Source organism: Monocercomonoides exilis (genome assembly GCF_001643675.1).
Source record: "Monocercomonoides exilis strain PA203 chromosome Unknown scaffold46-794033, whole genome shotgun sequence".
Classification (NCBI taxonomy): Eukaryota; Preaxostyla; order Oxymonadida; family Polymastigidae; genus Monocercomonoides; species Monocercomonoides exilis.
Window position 1 is genome coordinate 645,254 of NW_027150591.1, and position 20,224 is coordinate 665,477.

The 20,224-nt window shown below is 38.6% G+C and overlaps 5 protein-coding genes across 5 annotated transcripts; 2 read left to right on the forward strand and 3 right to left on the reverse strand.

Moving 5' to 3' along the window:
- Nucleotides 1–4: 4 nt before the first annotated feature.
- On the forward strand, nucleotides 5–2,580 carry MONOS_1881 (uncharacterized protein; the record flags this gene model as incomplete). The annotated part of the gene is made up of 4 exons (XM_067871761.1): nucleotides 5–202; nucleotides 282–323; nucleotides 368–739; nucleotides 877–2,580. The coding sequence occupies 4 exons, from the start codon at nucleotides 5–7 to the stop codon at nucleotides 2,578–2,580; spliced, it is 2,316 nt and encodes a 771-aa protein (XP_067721641.1).
- Nucleotides 2,581–3,458: 878 nt separating this feature from the next.
- On the reverse strand, nucleotides 3,459–9,533 carry MONOS_1882 (uncharacterized protein; the record flags this gene model as incomplete). Its single annotated transcript, XM_067871762.1, has 1 exon — nucleotides 3,459–9,533. The coding sequence occupies one exon, from the start codon at nucleotides 9,531–9,533 to the stop codon at nucleotides 3,459–3,461; it is 6,075 nt and encodes a 2,024-aa protein (XP_067721642.1).
- Nucleotides 9,534–9,607: 74 nt separating this feature from the next.
- MONOS_1883 (uncharacterized protein) lies at nucleotides 9,608–10,609 on the reverse strand (the record flags this gene model as incomplete). Its single annotated transcript, XM_067871763.1, has 3 exons — nucleotides 9,608–9,649; nucleotides 9,690–10,308; nucleotides 10,590–10,609. The coding sequence occupies 3 exons, from the start codon at nucleotides 10,607–10,609 to the stop codon at nucleotides 9,608–9,610; spliced, it is 681 nt and encodes a 226-aa protein (XP_067721643.1).
- A 1,029-nt stretch (nucleotides 10,610–11,638) lies between these two features.
- Nucleotides 11,639–14,259, forward strand: MONOS_1884 (putative dihydrolipoamide dehydrogenase; the record flags this gene model as incomplete). The annotated part of the gene is made up of 7 exons (XM_067871764.1): nucleotides 11,639–11,675; nucleotides 11,723–12,273; nucleotides 12,420–12,671; nucleotides 12,817–13,081; nucleotides 13,240–13,524; nucleotides 13,769–13,926; nucleotides 14,061–14,259. The coding sequence occupies 7 exons, from the start codon at nucleotides 11,639–11,641 to the stop codon at nucleotides 14,121–14,123; spliced, it is 1,611 nt and encodes a 536-aa protein (XP_067721644.1). The 3' UTR covers nucleotides 14,124–14,259.
- On the reverse strand, nucleotides 14,256–20,197 carry MONOS_1885 (putative Protein kinase domain; the record flags this gene model as incomplete). The annotated part of the gene is made up of 8 exons (XM_067871765.1): nucleotides 14,256–14,877; nucleotides 15,070–16,479; nucleotides 16,683–18,704; nucleotides 18,812–18,968; nucleotides 19,177–19,399; nucleotides 19,466–19,568; nucleotides 19,643–20,077; nucleotides 20,158–20,197. 8 exons carry the CDS (start codon nucleotides 20,195–20,197, stop codon nucleotides 14,618–14,620), a joined length of 4,650 nt encoding a protein of 1,549 aa, XP_067721645.1. The 3' UTR covers nucleotides 14,256–14,617.
- Nucleotides 20,198–20,224: the final 27 nt, after the last annotated feature.

Sequence of the window (20,224 nt, forward strand, 5' to 3'; positions counted from 1 at the left end):
TTTGATGAACACAATTGCTCCAGAGTGTATCATATGCTGCTCTCCATGTGAAAATGGTCAAATGATGCCTTGCTGCCAGCAGTGTTTTTGTAAGACTTGCTTGGACGCTTGTCTAGCGAGAAAGAATGAATGCCCTTATTGTCGAACAGAATTAAGTGGATTGAAGCCAATGCCTTTGGAACGTGTTATTGGGAAGCTTATTGTATGAAGCATTTTGGAGTTAACTTCACAAGTACTTTATTTATTTTTATTTATTTTTATTAATTTTTATTTTTTTCAAGCCGAATGGCATAAACACTTGTAACATGGATCATATAGTTACTGTATGGTTTTCATTTATAATTATTTTATAGCTTTATTTGAATAGAGTTTTCATCCATTTTCATTCCAACAGCCAATGCAAGATTGGCAAACTGTGGAAATGTCATCCAGATTAATAGAACAACACAAAGAAATGATTGAAGTTTACAGATTTCTTGATCATCAAAAAGAAGGAACAAAATCGTTTTACGAGAGTATAGCACGGGCTTCATCTCAATTTGTCGAACGGGCTCAGAGAGATTTGCAACTTCAGTTATGCAAAAGTCTAAACACCATTGAATCAAGACAAAGAGAAATATCTAGATTGGTTAAGGATATCGAAGGGCTTCAAAAAAATATATTATCTCTCCCACAAAATGAGCAAGAAAAAGAAATAAGCGAACAAAGGAAAAGCGAAACTGCAGATGCAACTCGAACGGTATGAATGAAATCAATTTGTTTTTTTTTTCATTAAATAAATAAATATGCAATACATTTTTATATTCTTATCATATAAACACTTTTATTTTTTCATTTGCTATCATTAAAATGCAACAAACATTTCGACGACTTCAGGTTATCAATTTATGCCAAAATGAGATTGACAAAGTTAGAGAGAGAACTTCAGGAATCCTTCAGTTGCAGAAGACAAAAGAAGACGGCACAATCAAAGGAGCACTAACAAATACGCCTGAAGCTGTGCTGCATTACACACACAGTCTTTCTGCTGGCGAAAACATGAAATCGTTTGGCGGAGATGATGCAACTAATAACGCTTCAACATCTGTATCAATGAAATCTTCTACTTCTACTTCTACTTCTTCTTCTTCTTCTTCTTCTTCTTCTTCTTCTTCTTCTTCTTCTTCTTCTTCTTCCTCGATTTCATCTTCTAATTTAATGTCTGCAGACTCCCCTTTGTGTTCTTCCTCTTCTTCACAATCGATGACTTGCAAAGAACATCTTTCCCACTCATCTTTACTGCATCCATATCTGTTCCCACCGTGCTACATCACATCCACAACTCTTTTATCACATATCATTCCGCCATACTCCGAGTTCTCATTCACAATCAACAACTTTTTCTCATCTGCTGCATACCCTGCCTTTATCTCCTCGCCTTGCTTCCAAATAGAACCATTCCCGTTCCGCTGGCGTCTCCACGTGTTTCCTAATGGATCGTCAGCTGTTCCGAAAGGAGACGCTGTGGATCCTCATCTCTGGTGGAGAGACAGGGCAAGTGGAACAAGTTGCAACAGCAGTAACAGTTCCAATCTGAGCAATACAACAACTCCTTCTCTGGGCATGCTAGCAGCTTCAATGGGTTCTTGTGATGGAGCGATGCATCAGCCTTCAGCATCAGCATCAGCATCAGCTTCGGCTTCGGCATCATCAACTTCATCATCAACTTCATCATCATCATCATCATCATCATCATCATCATCTTCTTCTTCTTCTTCATATTTGTCATCCTCGTTTTCTTCATCTCCTCTTCTCTCATTTTCATCATCTTCACCTGGAAACTCCCATCTTTCCAGTTCTTCTGAAGCATCTTCTGGAATGTTATCAGGCGGTTCAAGCAGCTTTGCAAAGAGGAAGCCATCATACGTTTCTGTGGCGCTGGAAATGGTGGAAGGATTTCCTGCGGAATGGGTTGAGAAGGCATTGAAGCTCTTCCCTATGAACGAAGAAGAGCAAGAAGGAGACGGAGAAAGTGAAGGCGAAGTTCGGGGTCATTTGATTGGCTCTTCTTCTTCTTCTTCATCATCCTCTTCTTCCTCCTCTTCTTCTTTGTCGTCATCTTCTTTAACCAGCTCCTCCTCCTCCACTTCTTCATCATCTCGATATGTCGAGCCATTCCCATTTTCCTCAATTTCACATCCTCACTTTTTCGATTACAAAATACAGCTTGTATGCGAAAATCCTTTGGTTTCTATAAAAGGAAGGCGGACTCACACATTCGAATATGGGCAGAATTTTTCAGTTGCACCGTCTGCCGGCAAGCATCAGTTCATCGCACACGAGCAGATGGTGAAGGAAGGATTTTTGTGGAGGCAAGGAGAGGCAGCACATTTTGTTTTTGGCGTGCGCTTCCCATCGTACAAGCGGATGAGCGAAGCATACAAGCTTTGCATGATGATGGCCCAGTCACCTGCAGCAGCAAGAGAATATCAAGAAAGTGTGCATTTTGTTGCGGAATCAATGGGAATAGAAGCAGGTACCGAGATGAAAATGTGTATTGATGATGGGAAGGTTCAGGGAGGATTGATGGAACAGATGTGATAAGTGTATATTGTGAGCATGCTAAATTTTTGGTAAATTATTTTTTTCTTTAAAAATAAATGTTTATTGCGATCAAATCGTTGTGACTTTTTTGTTCATTCTTTTATTTTTGGAAAAGTGTATATTTTTTTATTTTTTTTAAAGGGTTTTATTCATCAGTTTTATGTGTACTCACATAAATGGAATATTTCAAAAGATTTTGATATTTTATTTAATTTGTTGAAATCTTGAAGCACATGGTTCTTTTCATGAAAGTTTTCAAATGAAAAAATGCGCTATGCACCATCATTAAAAATATAATTTTAATTGAAATGCTTCAGATAAATTTATTGTGTTAAAAAGCATCAACAATATATATATATAAAACAAAATAAAAATTAAAATGTGCAAACACACATAAACATATAAAAGAAACATATAAACAAATTCTTTCAGATGCATAAGCTTTTCAAAGCATTAGAAAACAAACCATTCTACATATCAAATACATATCCAAAAATCAATGTCAAAAATTGCTAAAGACAGTTTTTACACTTTTATACATATCTAACTGCATATAACAAGACAAACGTCACTACAAAAACATAAATACTGGCTCAATTCCCATTTCGTAAAACATCAGCATTTCAAATATTCTCAAAAGAAGTCGACTTATCTGAGATGGTTATTCAACTATCTCCATTAACTCAACTTCCTGATATTTCCCATCATAAGCAAATAATCTCCCTTGATACTGAAGTGATTGCAAATGCATTCTCATCCATTTTGCATTTCATCCTATTCGATCATCACTTCAAACGATGATCGATAGCCTTTACTGTTTAAGCTTTATCTTTGAAACAAAGAGTTCGAAAACCTCGAACTTATTCGTGCTGATTTCAGCATGTGTCTTTGGAAGCTTTGGTGATAACTTCCAAGCTCTTCTCCTCATCATCATCTTCATAATCAATAGCATCAGACACTGTCACAATCACTGCTTCTTTCGGAAAATGCTTGAAAAATTCTCGTTTCAAATTCACCAATGATGGTCTATTTGTGTTTTCCATGCCAACACTCTGCTTCCATATCTCAGCAAAACAACTTTCTCTTATCGCTGCCCCATCTGGCCTCTCCCCATTCACAATCTTCTGCCCGGCAATCTCTGCTTCATACTCCCCAAACGGGATCTGCAGTGTCAGGCACTCCCGCAGCATCATCCCGATCGAAAACACAACTGACTCCTTTGTTGCTCCCATCTTCTTGTTGATCAACAGCTCAGGCGCCTTCCACCTCAGGCACTCTTTCTTGAAATCATCCTCATCCTCAAAGGTGGACGAAGGAAGTGAGTCACTGTTATCACTTGCAGATGTCACAACCGTTGATGAAGAGATGGAAGACGAATCTGAATCATCAGAAGAGAAGTCTGAATGCATCACAATGCAGATGATCATGTGCTCTGAGAACAATACAATGTGAGGGTTCAGATTAGATAATGACTGAAGTGGAACTTCACATTCTTCGAAGGAGTGGAGAGCAAGATTGGCCACCCAGAACAGGATCTGAGCTGCTGTCTGCTCCCTCTCCCGCAGAGTGCCAATCGCCATCTCCTTTGTCTTATTCCTTCCGTGCAGCAGCATGAACAGAGAATCTCTCAGATCCACAATCAGCTTCTCATGAGGAGACGAGCATGCCATCGCATCCACCAGATTTGACATTGATGAGGTGGTTGGACACAGACTCTCCGATCGAACAAATGTTGAATCTGAGTCTGTTGTTGAAGTGGATGAGATGGATGGTGAAGGCGATCTTTTTCTTGTCTCTTCTTCTTCTTCTTTTTCATCCACCTTCTCCAGCATCCATTGTGGGATCTTGTCTGAGTCTCTTCCCAAGATATATTCAGTGGAGCCACTCTCAGACAGCAAATGCTCCGATGACTCTGAATGTTCCATATTCGAATCATATACTCTCTTCTTTGTCCTCTCTTCATTCTTCTTCTCTGCCTCCCTCTCAGCTCTTCGCCACTGCTCCTCAGGCGACATCTCCATCGTCACCATCTCAAATGCCTTTGGATCCTTTTTAACAGTATCTTCCACAATTATCTCCAACTCCTTTGTTCGTCTTTTTTGTTTTCTCCATCGAACAGCCAGGATAATAGATACAATAAGAACAATCAACAATAAAATAACAAGCACAATCACAATCAACAACCAATAAGATTTCCGTTCTTTTCTTCCTTCAACAAATTTTTCATCTCCATTAATCTTTGTTTCGCTTGCATTCTTCAGTATGAATGACTGTGTCGAAGAAGGAGATTCCACATAACCAAACATTAAATATACAGTCACCTCTATTTCCTCTCCACAACTGCTGATGAGATCTTTTGCAACGCTTCCTTCAACTTCTGTTTCTGAAAGGAATCCATTTGAATCGAAATCATCCTTTTCAATCTCTTTCTCTTCTCCTTTTCTCTTCACAACTGAGAAGGTCAGATTGCATGGAACAAGAAGCAACCCTTTGAATATCAGCTTCGTTCTATCTGTTATTTCTTTTGCTTCCACACTTTCCAGAACAGGAATGAAGAATGATGAATCTCTTTCTGAAACAATCCCTTCAAAGCTGCACCCTTCATTCAACATCCAAAGGGAAGTATTTCTCTCCCATCCATCTCCTCCTTTCAAACTCATCACATTCAATGTTCCGGAGTCTGAACAAACGATATTCCTTCTTAATAATGGATATCCTTCAATTGTTGGATTGTTGTCAATGAACTCTCCTTTCTCAATTATCACATTTCCTCCACTCATTGTTATTCCACCTTCTGGTGAATTTGTGATTGTTGAAACTTTCATCACCATAGAACTCTTCTCAATATCCACAAGAGATCCTTCCCATCTGCACATCTCTTCTTCCTCGTTCAAATATTGCTCATTTCTTTCCTTTAAACTTCCATCAAAAATGCAACTATCCATTTTCACATCCAAACAATTCTCCAATTTCATCAATTTCCCTTTTTTGGTCTTTGAACTGACTCCACCAATTGTGCAATTTGCCAATTGCATCGTCTTTTTCATTGACAAGCAAGATATCAGTGATACTCCATTTCCTTCAACTGTGATATTTTCTGTATTGAAATCCTTAATTGTTAATTGCCCACATTCGTTTATATCTATCAAAAAAGTTTCTATTGTTGAGTTGCTAATCGTTAATGAATCAATTACTGATGGAAGTTGAGAAGATGATAGAGATAATGCAGATTCATGAAGAATGAGATTTGATATTGCACATCCATCAAGTTGCAATTCTCCCTTTGCCATGTTGAAAATGTGATATGGAATATTTGCAAATTCTTCATTAACTCCTTCTGTCAATTGTTTTGTTGTGAATGAACAATTCATCACTTCAAGAATCCCTCCTTCTGGCGATATCAATGATTCATGTTGAGAAATGAAATTCGAATCAAACACAAAGTTCACTCTCACCAATGAGACTGTTCCTGTTGTTGTTATCAATTCCCTTCTTGTTTTTCCAATGCTTGATTTCACTTCAACTTCACACAAATCTCTGCTCTTCGAGCTCAAACTCATTTCCTTCAAATTAATCTCTTCCTCAATTGCGCTCTTGGTGTCAATGTGCAACAGACTCACATATTCCGAAGTCAGATGCATTAGTCCATGATTAATTGAATAACAAGGAAGAATGTTCGTTCCACATTGTTTTTCGTTTGATCCATTCAAGCTGTTCACAATGATCGTATCACTCTGATGAATCGTCACAAATTCAATCAGATCAGTATCGCTTGGATAATCGCAACTATCCATTCCATATATTGCATTAATTCGTGAATAATGACCTTCTCGAAGATCAAATTGAAATTGGGTTTCATTGATCTGCGAAGATATGTTAAAGCAATCAATGAAAACATCTTTTCCAACACTTGCACCGTTGTCACTGAACTTCATCCCCACAAATGAAAAATTCAATTCTCCTCGTTCCTTTGTTGCCAAATATATTCCTCCTCCTCTCCCATTGTTGTTGCTGCAGCTGCAATGGCTGATTGTTGAGTCAATCATATTCATCGACCCAGAGCTGCCCAACGTGAAGAATATCGCCCCTCCTTTTTCACTATCTTCTGCCTTATCTTCTGCGATGTTGCTCTTCTTTACAACTAATTCTATCTTTTTCTCACTCTTTGACTCCAAAATGCTTGCTCCATTGTCACTTCTCTTCACTCCTGAAAATGATGAATTATCAATGTTGAGATTCATTTCCTCTCCTCCTTCATTAATCTTTGTTGTTGATTCAGGTCCTTTGATCAGAAGAAGGCATCCGCCTCTTTCATTCAACAATTTCACTCGAACATTCTTCAACTGGCAAGAAACTCCAGCATTGTTAATTGCAAAAATGCTATTTCCAACGTTGCACGATTTCATCGACAAATCATTCACTTCCACACTTCCTCCAATCGCATCCACAAACACACAATCAAATCCATTGCTCATTCCTGCTTCTGAATGGAATGAACATCCAATTATCACCAAAGCTCCTTCTTTGTTTGAAATAATTGTTTTGGCCGAGTTGTCAAATCCAGACATTAACTGGAACTGGATGTTGGACAACTCAAGATGATCATTATTCACCATGAAATGCTCTAGTTGACTTCCAGCTGCCTTTTCAAAATTCAAGACTGCTTTCGTGTTCTCTTCTCCCATCTTAATACTTTTTTTGATCTGATAATTGGACATGTTGAAAGTATCTTGAATAATTGTTGATCCTTCAATTTGAATTGCTTTCGTTTCATCTCCTTCTTTTATGTTTCCCATCCCTTTCCACATTGATTGACATGGCTCTTTCTCACTTCCACAACGCGCCACATCAAATCCTTCTGATGAGATAAATATCTCCATTGAGCTGTATGGAATCAGAAACATGAACAAATCTTTGTTTGAATGAAAGATATCGCTTCCAACAAACAGAGTTTTATCATCCTTCATTGAAGAATAATCGAACTTGAATGAGGCATTTGTCACAGTTTTGTTTAGATCAGATGCTGAAATGAACGCATTCTTTCCAATGGCTGCATTGTTGTCCTCAAATATCAAAATTTCAGATAATTCAAATTTTGCATTTGTATCCAACAGATGCAGCATCACCCCTCCTCCATATCCACTGCACTTTGTTTTGTTGAATTTTGTTGTTCCTTTACTGAGCGATGTTGATGCTCCAATTCGTCCTTTGCTTGTCGAAGATGCCAACTCAACCTTTATCCCTCCTCCATTCCCATTCGCACACTCACATCCTTCCATTGTTGTGTTCCACACCACAAATGTCTCTCCTCCTTTCACATTCTTTGCCATCACCACACCATCTCCTCCTGTTGTCCGATTCACATTCCGAATTGTCACATTCGCCAAAACACTTTCTCCAGATGAAGATCCTTCTGATGATGATTCAGCAAAAAGAGGTTGTAATGTTTTCATATTTTTGATCTCAACATCAATCATTTTCAGCTGCCCCAGCGCCACTTCAAACACAGATGTTGAAATTATTTGTTCTTCACTAACACTTGAAGAGATAAGCACATCTTCCAGTGAAAGTGTCCCGCTCCCCAGTGACACCACAAACACACTCGGCGATGGGCTTCTTGTAGCGTTGTGGTCGATCCCCACATGCCCCACCTCCAGTTGACCAGAAGATATGCTAAACAGCGTTGACGAAGAAGTCGAAAGCGCACTTGTCCCAATCACACTCACCGTCTTTCCTCTCCCAACAACAGAAATCTTCTTTTCCCCAACATTGATTGTTGTACCTTCGCTCACATGCTTCCCATTCAGAACTGAAATTCCAAAACTAACAATATCATTGCATTTATTCACGCAATGCCCAATTGTTTGACAAGGCTTTGTCTCATTCGTTCCACACAATTCATTCGAGTCATTTCCATTCTCTCCAACAAACAATAATTTCCCTTCCTTCAGCCAATCCATCTTTTGTGTTTCTTGATTCACCAAACTGCTGTCAACATAACACACTCTCGTATCATTAGGATTCGTTGTGTACGATTCATAGAACGGATTGTTCAATGAAAAGAGATTGTAGAAATCGTAAAACATTACATCGTGGCCATATGGAGTGGAAGCGTTGCAACTGCAATCATGGAAGAAGAAGAAATAGCAATAAATGTTGTTGCTTGGAGCTGGTGATTGAAATGGTTCAAAATATAATCCTCCACCTCTTGCAGTTGCATTGCAAGAAATTAACTGGATGCTCCTCATTTGGAATGCGACTGGAACATTGAAACAACGCATGCCTCCACCATAAGAACCTGAAAGAAAACATGAAGTGAATAAGCACTCAAACACGCAAACGCTATCCCCTTTGTTGTTTTCTGTTTCAATGCATTCTTGCCCTGAAACCTGAAAAGTTGAAAGATGAAGGCCTCCTCCATTATTATTTCCGTTGCAGGTCGTGAATTTACAACCACTTATCCTGACACACGAAGTAATATCATAAGCATCCATTCCTCCGCCTTCATAGTTCTGTGCTGTGCAAGCGTTGAATGAGCTGTTCTCAATATTGATTGAATTTATTGAAACGCATAAAATTCCTCCTCCACACCAATATGATGAACACTCGCTGAATGCGCAGTGACAAATGGAAAGTGAACCAGACGTTAAGCCATACACAAATATTGCTCCTCCATTCGAGGCTTGATTTGAATAATCTTCGCTCGTTTCAGTTGCCTTCGATCCGCTCCACTCGCACCAGGTGAATGAATTCGCCTCATTGTCTGCTATTTGCTGTCTCGCTGGTTTCGATGGATTCCCTTCACTCCCGCTGACTGCAACATTCTGAGACCGATAGCACCTGGCAAACGAGATGTTCGAGGCAGCCAAGGAAGATGATGGGCTGTTGAGTGAGGGGACAATGCACCCATCATATGCATCCCAAACTGACGAAAATGAGCACCCACTCATCAGATACACTTCTTGAACCAGCCCTTCAGCCAGATGTGTTGTTTTCGATGGATTTGTGGAGATGTTGAAGAATTCTAATTAGGAAAGAGAAACAAAATGCGATGAGATGAATGGAGCTGAAGATACACAAAAAGATAAGAAATGAGAAGAACAAACAGAAACATGGCATTTCTCTGAAATCTCTCCTTCCATCACTTTTGAAGAAAAAAGTGGAGGAAATATCTGTTCAGTCAATGTTGATGTTGAAGACGATCTGAGGGTAATGCTGGTGAACAATCCGCAGCTCCCACAGAAATCAAAGGGGGATGTCTCTCTCTCAACTCCTACAACACATCCACTCACCTCAACAAAACTTCCATCCGATGCCCTGAACACACTCTCACCTCCTATTTCCATCAATCCCAACAAATTCAGTTTCATCGATGAATTGACTGCAACAACACTTCCCTCAACCCCACTCCCACCACACACACCCTCCTTTCCCCACATTTTCCACTCATCACAAAAACCCCATTTTTGGACTTTCCCAACCTCTCCACTTCCTTCATTCCATTGTTTTGTGTATTTTTTCATCATTCTCTCTTCATTTTCAATTTCTCCAATTCCATTCTCTTTTCCTTCAATATATGCATCAAATAAATGGCCATCTCTATATTTGTTGTTTTGAGCCTTCTCTGGCCATGTGCCTTCAGGATAATCCAATTCTCCTTCTTTCGCTGATTCCTCAACAAATCCTGCTCCATCACTTGTAGAACAATTGCACACACACACCACACTAATTATCCACGCAAAATAAAATATTCCTTACAGCCCATATACCATGCCTCTCCAACTGCTTTCTTTTCTTTTTTCTATTGCAGACTAATATGGGCACTTCAATAAAAAAAATAACATTCAACAAATGATGAATATCTTATTGTTATTTGAAAATAAATAATTTTCTTTGTAAAATTTTTTCTCATTTAATTTTTGATCCAATGAATAATAGAGAATGATTCATCCATTTTTGTTGATTTTTGATATTTCAACCGTCACTTTCCATCCAACGAAATCTACCATCTGAGGTGGAATAACATATGATTTAGAGCATATAATTTTGTTGGCTGTATTTTCATGAGAAAAGGCATCAGGGAAAGAAATGAATGATGTGAAGATTGATGAAAACAGATGAATGGAAGAGGAATGAGCGATGGAAGTTTAGCGATTCTGCACCACACATTAATGTATGTTTTTAGGTGGATTATTTGTGATATTTTTATTTGAAGAGATTTTTGATGTTTTGAAAGAAATGATTAGTTTTTGCCTCGATTGGCTGAAACGGACACTTTTCACAAAAGGGATGGGATGCATGGAACAAGATTGCATGAACATTTTGATTGGGCATTTGATGTATTTTTTTCACAGATATTGATGGAATTTCAGTTCAAGAGAAAGAGGCCAAAATGCGAAATGAGTGAAAATGGATTTTTTTTATTGATGCAAAGGGGTTGCAGGAAGGGATTCTATTTGCAATTGGCGTGTAGCAATCTCTATTTCATTCGAGTATTTTCATGAAAAATGAAATAGTTAGTTTGTTTGATTTATTTATTTTTCATTTTTCATTTTTTATTTTTTATTTTTTATTTTATAATTCAAGAGGAAAATTGGTTACGGAAGCGACGAATTTTTATCTTCACTACAACCAGGGTTATTAGCATTATTATAAATTTCGTATTCATGTTTTATTTAAGCTATTTTTTCCGAACAATGAGCAAATAAATCTGATAAATCAATTTATTGAACTTGAAAAAATGTATTTTTGATTAAACAACAATAAAAATATTCATGGAAAAAAATCAACTCAGTTTTCAAAAATAGAAATATTGTTTTTGAAAACAAACAAAACTCTTAAAAAATCCATAAAAAAAAAAAAAAAAAAAGTAAAAAAAAAAAAAAAAAAAAAAAAAAAAAAAAACCAGAGTGCAAAAAATATCAACCCATACTATAATTTGCAGACATTTTCCAGATTATTCAAAAGTTAGCAAAGCAATAACCATGAACAACTCGAGTTGCCTGCGAATTTCTTGAAATAGCTTTTTAACTAAAACTATTTATTATCCCCTGAAATGGCAGATCATTCGAATTATGATGTAATAATTATTGGTTTGAAATTTTCGTTAATATAAAATTAAATTCACAATTTTCCGAAGGAGGTGGCCCTGGTGGAATTGGAGCTGCTATGAGAGCAGTTGATTTTGGACTTAAAGCCGCATTAGTTGAGAAGAATTATCTTGGTGGATGTTGCGTGAATGTGGGCTGTGTTCCATCGAAAGCACTTCTTTTTGGAAGTTCGTTGTATAAAAGAGCAAACGATAAAAAGAAACTCCAGAGCTTTGGGGTGAGATTAACAGAAAATGAACAACCAAAATTTGATCTTGGTATACTTCAAGAAAAGATTTTAGCAACTCAGCAGTTGCAGAGGCAACAACTTCAAAAATTGTTGGAAGAACGAGGAGTTACATTTTACAGCGGAGAAGCTCAATTACAAGATGCGCGCACAATTTGTATTAAGCGTTCTGGCATCGAAGATAAGCTTTTAACAACAGATAATGTGATTATTGCTGTAGGAAGTAGGCCAAAAGATCTTCCAAGCTGCAAATTTGATGGGAAAGTGATAATTAGTTCTGATTCAATCAATGATATTCGAGAAGTTCCAAGTGATATTGTTATAATTGGAACTGGGGCAATTGGCCTTGAACTTGTTTGAATTAATAATTATTATTCAATAATTTCTTTCACACTTCACTTTTTTTACTACCTTTTTATGAAACTTTTTTCCTTTTTTGAAATTGTATTTTCTTATATCTTCTTTATTTTTTGGAACTATCCTTTTTTGGGAAAAAAAAGGGAACGACAATGAACCGACTTGGAAGCCATGTTACATTCCTTGATTTTGCGGAGATGATTGGAGCAGGAATCGATGCAGACATCAGCCAGCAGCACAAAGAGATTATGGAAAAAAGTGGAATAACTTTTCATATGAACGTATCTGTTGAAGGAGTTGATGTGCTCAAGAGCGACTCGTTACACGGCGACATGAAGGAAAGCGCTAGAGCAGTTGTTCATTATATGCACAATGATACAAAAGAGAAAGCTTCTGTTTGGACTTTGCGTAAATTTATATTTTCTGTTTATAGATTTTTCCCTCCTCCTAATCACCATTTTTCTAATATCATTTTGAATGAAACGTGATTTTTGATTGAATGCAACGTTCGAATGCATTTTCGTCTGCTTCAAAACACAGGTTAATGCCAGCCTTGTATTTGTATGTGTTGGCCGGGTTCCTTCAATTCCGGACTCTCTCAAACTGATTGAAAGCACCTCAGATTCTGCTTCTTCGTCACATCACCCGTCTTCTTCCTCTGAGAAATCGCAGGCCTCTCAGATCAAAATTGAAAAAGATGGAACTTTTGCTGTGGACGAGAATTTGATGACTTCTGTCGAGAACATCTTTGCAATTGGAGATTGCGTGAAAGGGCACAGACTGGCACACAAGGCAGAAGAGGATGGTTTGCATAGTGATTTTGAATAATTTCAAACATTTCATAATCATTCTTTATTATTCGCCTCTGTTTTATTCATATTTTTCATCTTTTTTAACTTTTAACTTTAATCTCGCTATTCAATCATTTTGATATAATCTCCAAAACAAAATCAATCAAAAAAGGAATCAAAGTGATTGACTTCATTCTCTCACGCAAAGGCGTGGATGTTGAGAACAAGCTTCCTTCTCTCACGCCCAGCTGCACACTCTCACCTTCTCACATTCCGTGCGTCATCTACACAGACCCCGAGATCGCTTTTGTGGGAGAGACGGAACACTCACTCGAAAAAGCTGGGTGGAAGAAGATTGACAACAAGGAGGAATGCAAAAAATGCCAAAAGGACGCAGAAAAGGAATTTTGTGCAGAGGTCTTTCGATTCAATGACAACTGCAGAGATACGACTGATGGTTTGCTATTTGTTGAATATTTTTTTTTACTTTTTTTTTTTTTTTTTTTTTTTTTTTTTTTTTTTTTTTTTTTTTTTTTGATATTTTTGAGTTTTTCAAATTACCATTTTTATCGAACTATTGATTGCCTAATCATTTTTGTGATTTTTTTTCCACAAACAAAATGAATTTTCTTTGAATATTTCTCTCTCTCCCTCTCAATTTTTTTTTAAAAAAAATATTTTTTAATCTTTTCAAACAACAGAACAGCAGAACGGATTCATCAAGACTTTGTATGATACCAAAACCCATCGTATTCTTGGATGCCACATTCACTCACACACAGCAGGCGATCTCATTGGCGAGGCAGTGCTTGCTGTGATGTATCATATCCCCATCCACGAATTCGGCAATGTTCCTCATGTTTGTGCTTAGAATTTTATTAAACGATTCTTAATAAATATTAATATTTGTCTTATTTATATAATTTACATTATTATCTTGTAATCCTATTTCTTATTGTTATCTTTTTGGCTTCTGATATTTGAATTCATTAGGCACATCCATTCTTCAAGAGTTTTCGATTTATGCGCAAAACGGGTTGCTCCTTAAAAGGATAAAATTTCATACCAACTCATTTCCTCCGTTTTTTGTTTATCGTTGCATTTTTCGTCTTGTATTGAATAATAATTGTAATTGTTGCGTATTTCTTTTAACATGATAATCCAACCCCAAAATAAAAATATGAAAGACAGCTTAAGGTTTTATTATTTTTTCGCTAAGTTCAAATTGAACTTGAAAAATGAAGCTGAAAAAAGAGAAATGAAATAGCAAGGCAATAAAACAAAGATGGAAAAGAGATTATTTCGACTATTGAAGAACACGACAATTGTTCAGAATACAAAATGTGTTTCTGATTGCTTAATAAAGTTCAATAAAAATACAACCGACACACGAAAATGTGAACACGAACGCAACAAAACATAAATTACTCACAAAAATGGAAATGAATAGTGAAAATAATAAAAACAATAAAGAAAAGAAATAACAGAAAAATTCAACAACAAATGCAAACACAACCATTTCTTGGCCATTGCATCTGCAGCAGCATTTATCAACCTTTCTCTTCTGGATACAGCAGCGCCAAAAGTGCTTGTGCATCAGGCGAATAATCCTTCTCGCACTGCATCGCCATCGCTATCAGCGTGTCAGAAGACACACACTTTTTCAAGGAAGCCAAAACATCGCTGCTTTCACTCGCCGAAAAGCGCAGAAGAATTTGAATGGCTCTTTTAATCTGCTCGTCTGTCCCGTTCTGCACAACACACCCGCACAATTGATCGATTCCTTGGGCCAACAAAAGAGGATGATTATCTAAAATTAAATAATTGAATGTGAAACAAAAGAATTAGACAATAGTTCGCAAATCAGAGTGAACAAAATGGAATAGAAAGTTGTTGTTTGTGAAAAACAGACAAATTAATTGCACATTGAAAAATATATTTTCATAAAAAATTTTTTCATTGAATGGAAACAATTGAAAAAAAATAAGAGAATTATGCAAACCTTTCACATTTGCTGCCCAGTACAACTTCTCGATGATGGGATCTGCCGCATCCTCCTCATTCAGCTTCTCTTTCACAAACTTCGCAGCAAAAGCAATGACTGAATCAAAGAAGTTCGGCAGCTGCCTGTTTGTGTACAGGTCAAACAGCCCTTTTGCCAAATACTTTCGAGTATCGTCATTGGCTTGCTCTGAATCGAACATTTCTTTCATTTCGCAGTCCCATTTGTTGCTGATGAACCTTTCTGAATCCACATGCACTGCACCTGATGTCTCCTGTATGCTGTTTGAACTACTCGAACTACTCGAACTATCTGAACTATTCAAGCCATCCAAGCCATTCAAACCATCCAACCCACTCGGGTTATCCGAACTTCCTGAACTTTCAGAACTGTCCAGTCTCATCTGTATCAGATTAGACAAGCACACTGCTATCCTCTTCAGCACCTTCGGCTCTGCACCCTTCATCAGCTGCACCAGCACTGCATATGCCTCTTCATCCACCAGCGCCTCGCCAATCGCCGGCACTGCACAGCGCGTCACCCGCAGCAGCGGCAGAAGATGGAGAAACACGTCAGAGTCGTCTGGGATACCCAGGAGCTTCACACAGCAGCTGATCAGTTCAGGAGACCACACCGATGCCACACACTCTTCCTCCTTCCCGAGCGCTGCGCCAATCACACGGCACATCTCGTCCCTCACTATGCATTGAGCACAATCTCCGCATTTCTCCACCAAATTAGCACACTCCACCAGCAGTTCCCTCGGGGCCAGTTTGGATTTCTCCTCGTCGCTGCTGCCCCGCAGCTTCTCCTCAAACAGCTTGAAGCTGGAGATGACAAAGGCCATCGACGTTCTGCTCAGCTCGTCGAGCGAAGATTCGTCGACTTTCTCTGCAAAGTGGCTGGCTGTGTGATAGCAGTGCTTCCACAGCTCTGGATCAACTGTGATGCACTCAGTGATTTCACTCACAAACGTCTTCAGCTGTGAAAGGAGTTCAGCTTCATTCTTATCTTCTGCTTCTCCAGTTTCTGTTGTTCCAATTGCTTCCGTTGCTTCCGTTGATGATGCCCTTGCTTCTGCTTCTTCGCCTCTATCTTCGTTTTCACTTGTTGTGCTTCCAACTCTTCCTTCTTCAGACGATCCAGACGATTCAGAAGAAGAAGCTGCCTTCCTCCCTTCCCCATTGGCTGCATAAGTTTCCTCTGCCATTGCAATGTTCCTTAGTCTCTCCATCGCACCTTCGTTTTCGATGAGTGTTGTCCGCGCAGCATTTCGCACTGCCTCTTCGCCGTCGATCAAAAGCGAGTGGAGAAGACTGCAGACGCGGAGGAGCGTCTCACTTGAGGCAGTCAAAAGAAGAGAGGCACACGTCTCGACAGCATTGCATTCCATAAAGAGGAAATGATGGTCTTGAAGAAAACATTAAAAATAAATAAATAATAAATAATAAATAATAAAATAATTCATATATGATTCCAACAGATTGATAAAACTCTTCAAAAGAATCACAAATCAAAATAAACTTTTTTTTTTTTTTTTTGAGATTTTGTGAAAACCACTCTCAAAAGAAAGAAAAAAGAAATAACAATCATTTTTCTTCTTTCCACCACACCTGCGAAATAAGCAAACTCAACTAGCAAAAGCAGCATCTGGTTCCTCACATCAATGCTCTTCGCGGACGTAGTCACAAACTCCAGTGCAAACTTCACAACGGACAAGAAATGCCTGTCGACTTTCGCGTCTGCATTCAGCGTTAGCAGGATCTGCGCCATAAGCCTCTTGTTCTCGCTGCTCTGCACAACACCTGCCTCAAACAACTCGACCATATTCGCATTCAAACTGGGCTCGACTGGATTATTCTTCAGGTCTGTCTCGATCGCCCTGTGTAAGCAGAGTGCTGCCTGCCGCACGATTTCTTCGTCTTCGCATCGGAGCAGCTCAACAGCCGCTGCACAGCCACGCAGCTCGACAAAGCAGCGGGCGATGGCAGGGTCACTGAAGGACAAGATGGAATTCACAGCGCGGAGAGCGTGCAGTGGGCGGTGGATGATGAGAGGGGAGGGGTGGGAAGAGAGGGAAGAGAGGGGAGAAAGGGGAGAGGATTGAGCGGAGGGTGTTTGTGGAGGAGATTGGGAAGATGAAGATGAGGATGAAGTGAAAGAAGAAGAAGAGTCTGATGTTGACGAACCTGCAGCTTCCTCTGTTGTTGCAGGTTGAGAAGAAGGATCTTCAGAAGACTGCTCAGAAGAAGAGGAAGAAGAAGGCGAAGGTTGTTCTTCCGTTGCAAGAGAGGCAGATGGCTCTGTTTCAACAGAAGAAGAAGAAGAAGACGTTGAAGAAGAAGTTGGCTCTGGTGAAGGTGAAGAAGAGGAAGAAGATGATGAAGAAGTTTCAGAAGTCGACGAAGTGGAAGATGAAGATGATGATTGTTCATTATTTGATGCTGAAGGAAGTGAAGGAGAAGGAGAAGAAGAAGATGATGATGATGAGTCTGAAGAAGTCAATGAAAGCTCAGGCTGGTGCGGTTGTGCTGTTGGATAGGCAGAAAACAAACAAATAAGCGATTTCATCAGAAATGGCGAAAAAACATCTTTCAGGAGCACTTCATCATCCTTAAGCACATCACACAGAAGAATACAGATGGCATCTTGAATGGCTGCAGAAGAGGAAGAAGGAACAGCAGCGGCAGCAGCAGAAGAAGAAGAAGGTGACATTGAAGAAGAAGAAGCTGAAGAAGCAGAAGAAGATGATGATGAAGCAGAAGCAGAAGCTGAGGCCGAAGCAAAAGCTGAGCCAGACTCATCTGCCGCTTCCCTCATTCCCATCATCCCCATCTTCTCCTTCTTCTCTCCTCCCTCCAGAGGCAGTGCATTGTGCTGGTGAATGAGCACTTCTGCGCAGCGGTCGAAGAACACCTTTGGCAGATACGCCCTTCTTTCCTCTCTCTCCGGAAGCTGCAGAAGAAACTCCCGGAACATCCGCAGCGCCTCGTTGAGCGAAAGAAGAGGGGCAGAAATGTTCAGATGCTGCGTGATCTCAAACAGCAGCTCCATCGACGCCTCAAACGCCTGCTGGTCAGACACGCGCTGCTCGTTGGCCGTGGGCTGCTGATTGATGGCGTCTTCCAACGAAGTCATTTCTCTATTCAATATGCTTCCTGTTGCATTTGTGCCTGCGTCTGTGTCTGTGTCCGCGTCTGCTTGTGCTCCAGAAAGATGAGATGAATCAGGAGCGGCGCTTTCTTCCCCCTCGTGTGAATTTCCAGGGCCAAACTCGCAAGCTGCGGAAGGGGCTTGGTTTCTGTTTGTTTGTGCTTCTCCTGAATTCTCAACTTCTTCATCTGCATCTGCGTCTGTATCGACATCATTGTCGGTGTCTGCTATTTGGTTGGCTGTTGGGGTAGAAGTGAAAGAAGAAGAAGAAGATGATGAAGAAGATGATGATGATGATGAGGAGGAGGAGGAAAAAGAAGAAGAAGAAGAAGAAGAAGAGAAGGAGGAGGAGGAAGAGGGGGAAAACGCAGAGAAAGACGAAGCTGATAGAGAAAATGCAGCTGGCTGCTTTGATTCTGGTTGGCGTTCGAGAGTATGTGTCGTTGAAGCAAAAGGCGAGGAATGGATGTAATTGCTATTTCCTTGGGTTGAAGAAAGATTGGCACAAAATGCAAGAAATGCGATGTATTTTTTTTTAAAAATAAATAAATAAAAATGAATTGTCAAATAAACAAATTTGAACAGTTACCTTTCTGCATCCGCTGAGTCGCCTGGAAAAGCAAAGAAGAATAAGAAATCATTGGAATCTTGTTCTGTTTCTGCAAATAGCGAAGCGAAATTTGGATTTGCTTGTTGATTCGCTTGTTTCTCAGAAGCTGGGCGGCTGTTGGACGACTTGAAGGATTCTGTTTTTGTGTGTTCGAAAAAAAAAAAAAAAAAAAAAAAAAACAGTTTGGAATTAGTGGAAGAAAAATCAAATAATTTTTTTTTTTAAAATAAAAATGAAGATAAAATGTTTCAATTGAAAGAAATCAAAAAATAAAATTCAGTTCACAAGCAACATGATGCTAAATCAACATAAACATTTCATTTCATTTATTATTTCACACATACCAAAGAAAGCATCGAAACGACAATATTCTTCAATTCATCAGAATATTCGCCATTTATTCGCGAGAGGGGGTCTCTTTGGGAATTTGCTGGAGAAGAAGATCCCACAATTCTGTGTAAAGGGGATTGAGGCGAAATAATTTGTTCCAAAGAATAAGGAAATTGTCCTGTCATCATTTCATATATTACAACTCCCAATGAATATATGTCTGCTGACAAAGAATAACTTCAAAGGTGTAAATCATACACAAAAAGATAGTTAAGAAATGATTTTCTAAATGCAATATCACACTCTTTGGCATTGAGTAATTCTGGAGCAACATAAATCAATTGGTTAAGAGGGTAAGTTAGGTGATTTATTGAAAATACAACTGACTGCGGATCAGAATTAAATCCTTACAAAATAATATATATACACATTAAAAAAACTCGTTTCATATTTCAAAATTGGATTCTTCATTCTTCAAACCAAGTTGACTCTGCTTTTCATAACCAAGACAAAGATTCTCTGGGAAAATAGCAAGATGAAGAAGACTTTTTGAATGAAATCCATCTAGCCCACTGATTATTTCCGAAAGAACTTGCCAGACAACTTGTTCAGTTATCTTTTCATCGGATTCATTTTTTCTCTTCAAATATTTTCGAATTGTTCCCCTTCCTGGACCTTCCAACAACACGTAGTAATATAACTCATCTTCAAACGTATCAACAAGTTGGATGACAAATGGAGAGCTCACTTTTTTGAACTTTTCAACTTCATTATGGAACACAGTGGAATTTTCATGTTTGGTTTGGACATCTCTTTTTAACAAAGCCTTCAAAAGATATTTTTGTTTGAGAAAAGTATGCTCAACGAGGAAAATTGTTCCAGAAGCTGATTGCTCAAATGGTTCTATAACATTATCTTTATTTGAATTTTTATAAAAGAAATATTTCGCAACGAAAAAGAAATATATCTTCAGAGAAAAGATAATAAATACACACAATTATCTCTTGAACTAATAGGAAAAGAGATTACTTCCATTTCCACGCAAATAGTAAAATAACAAGG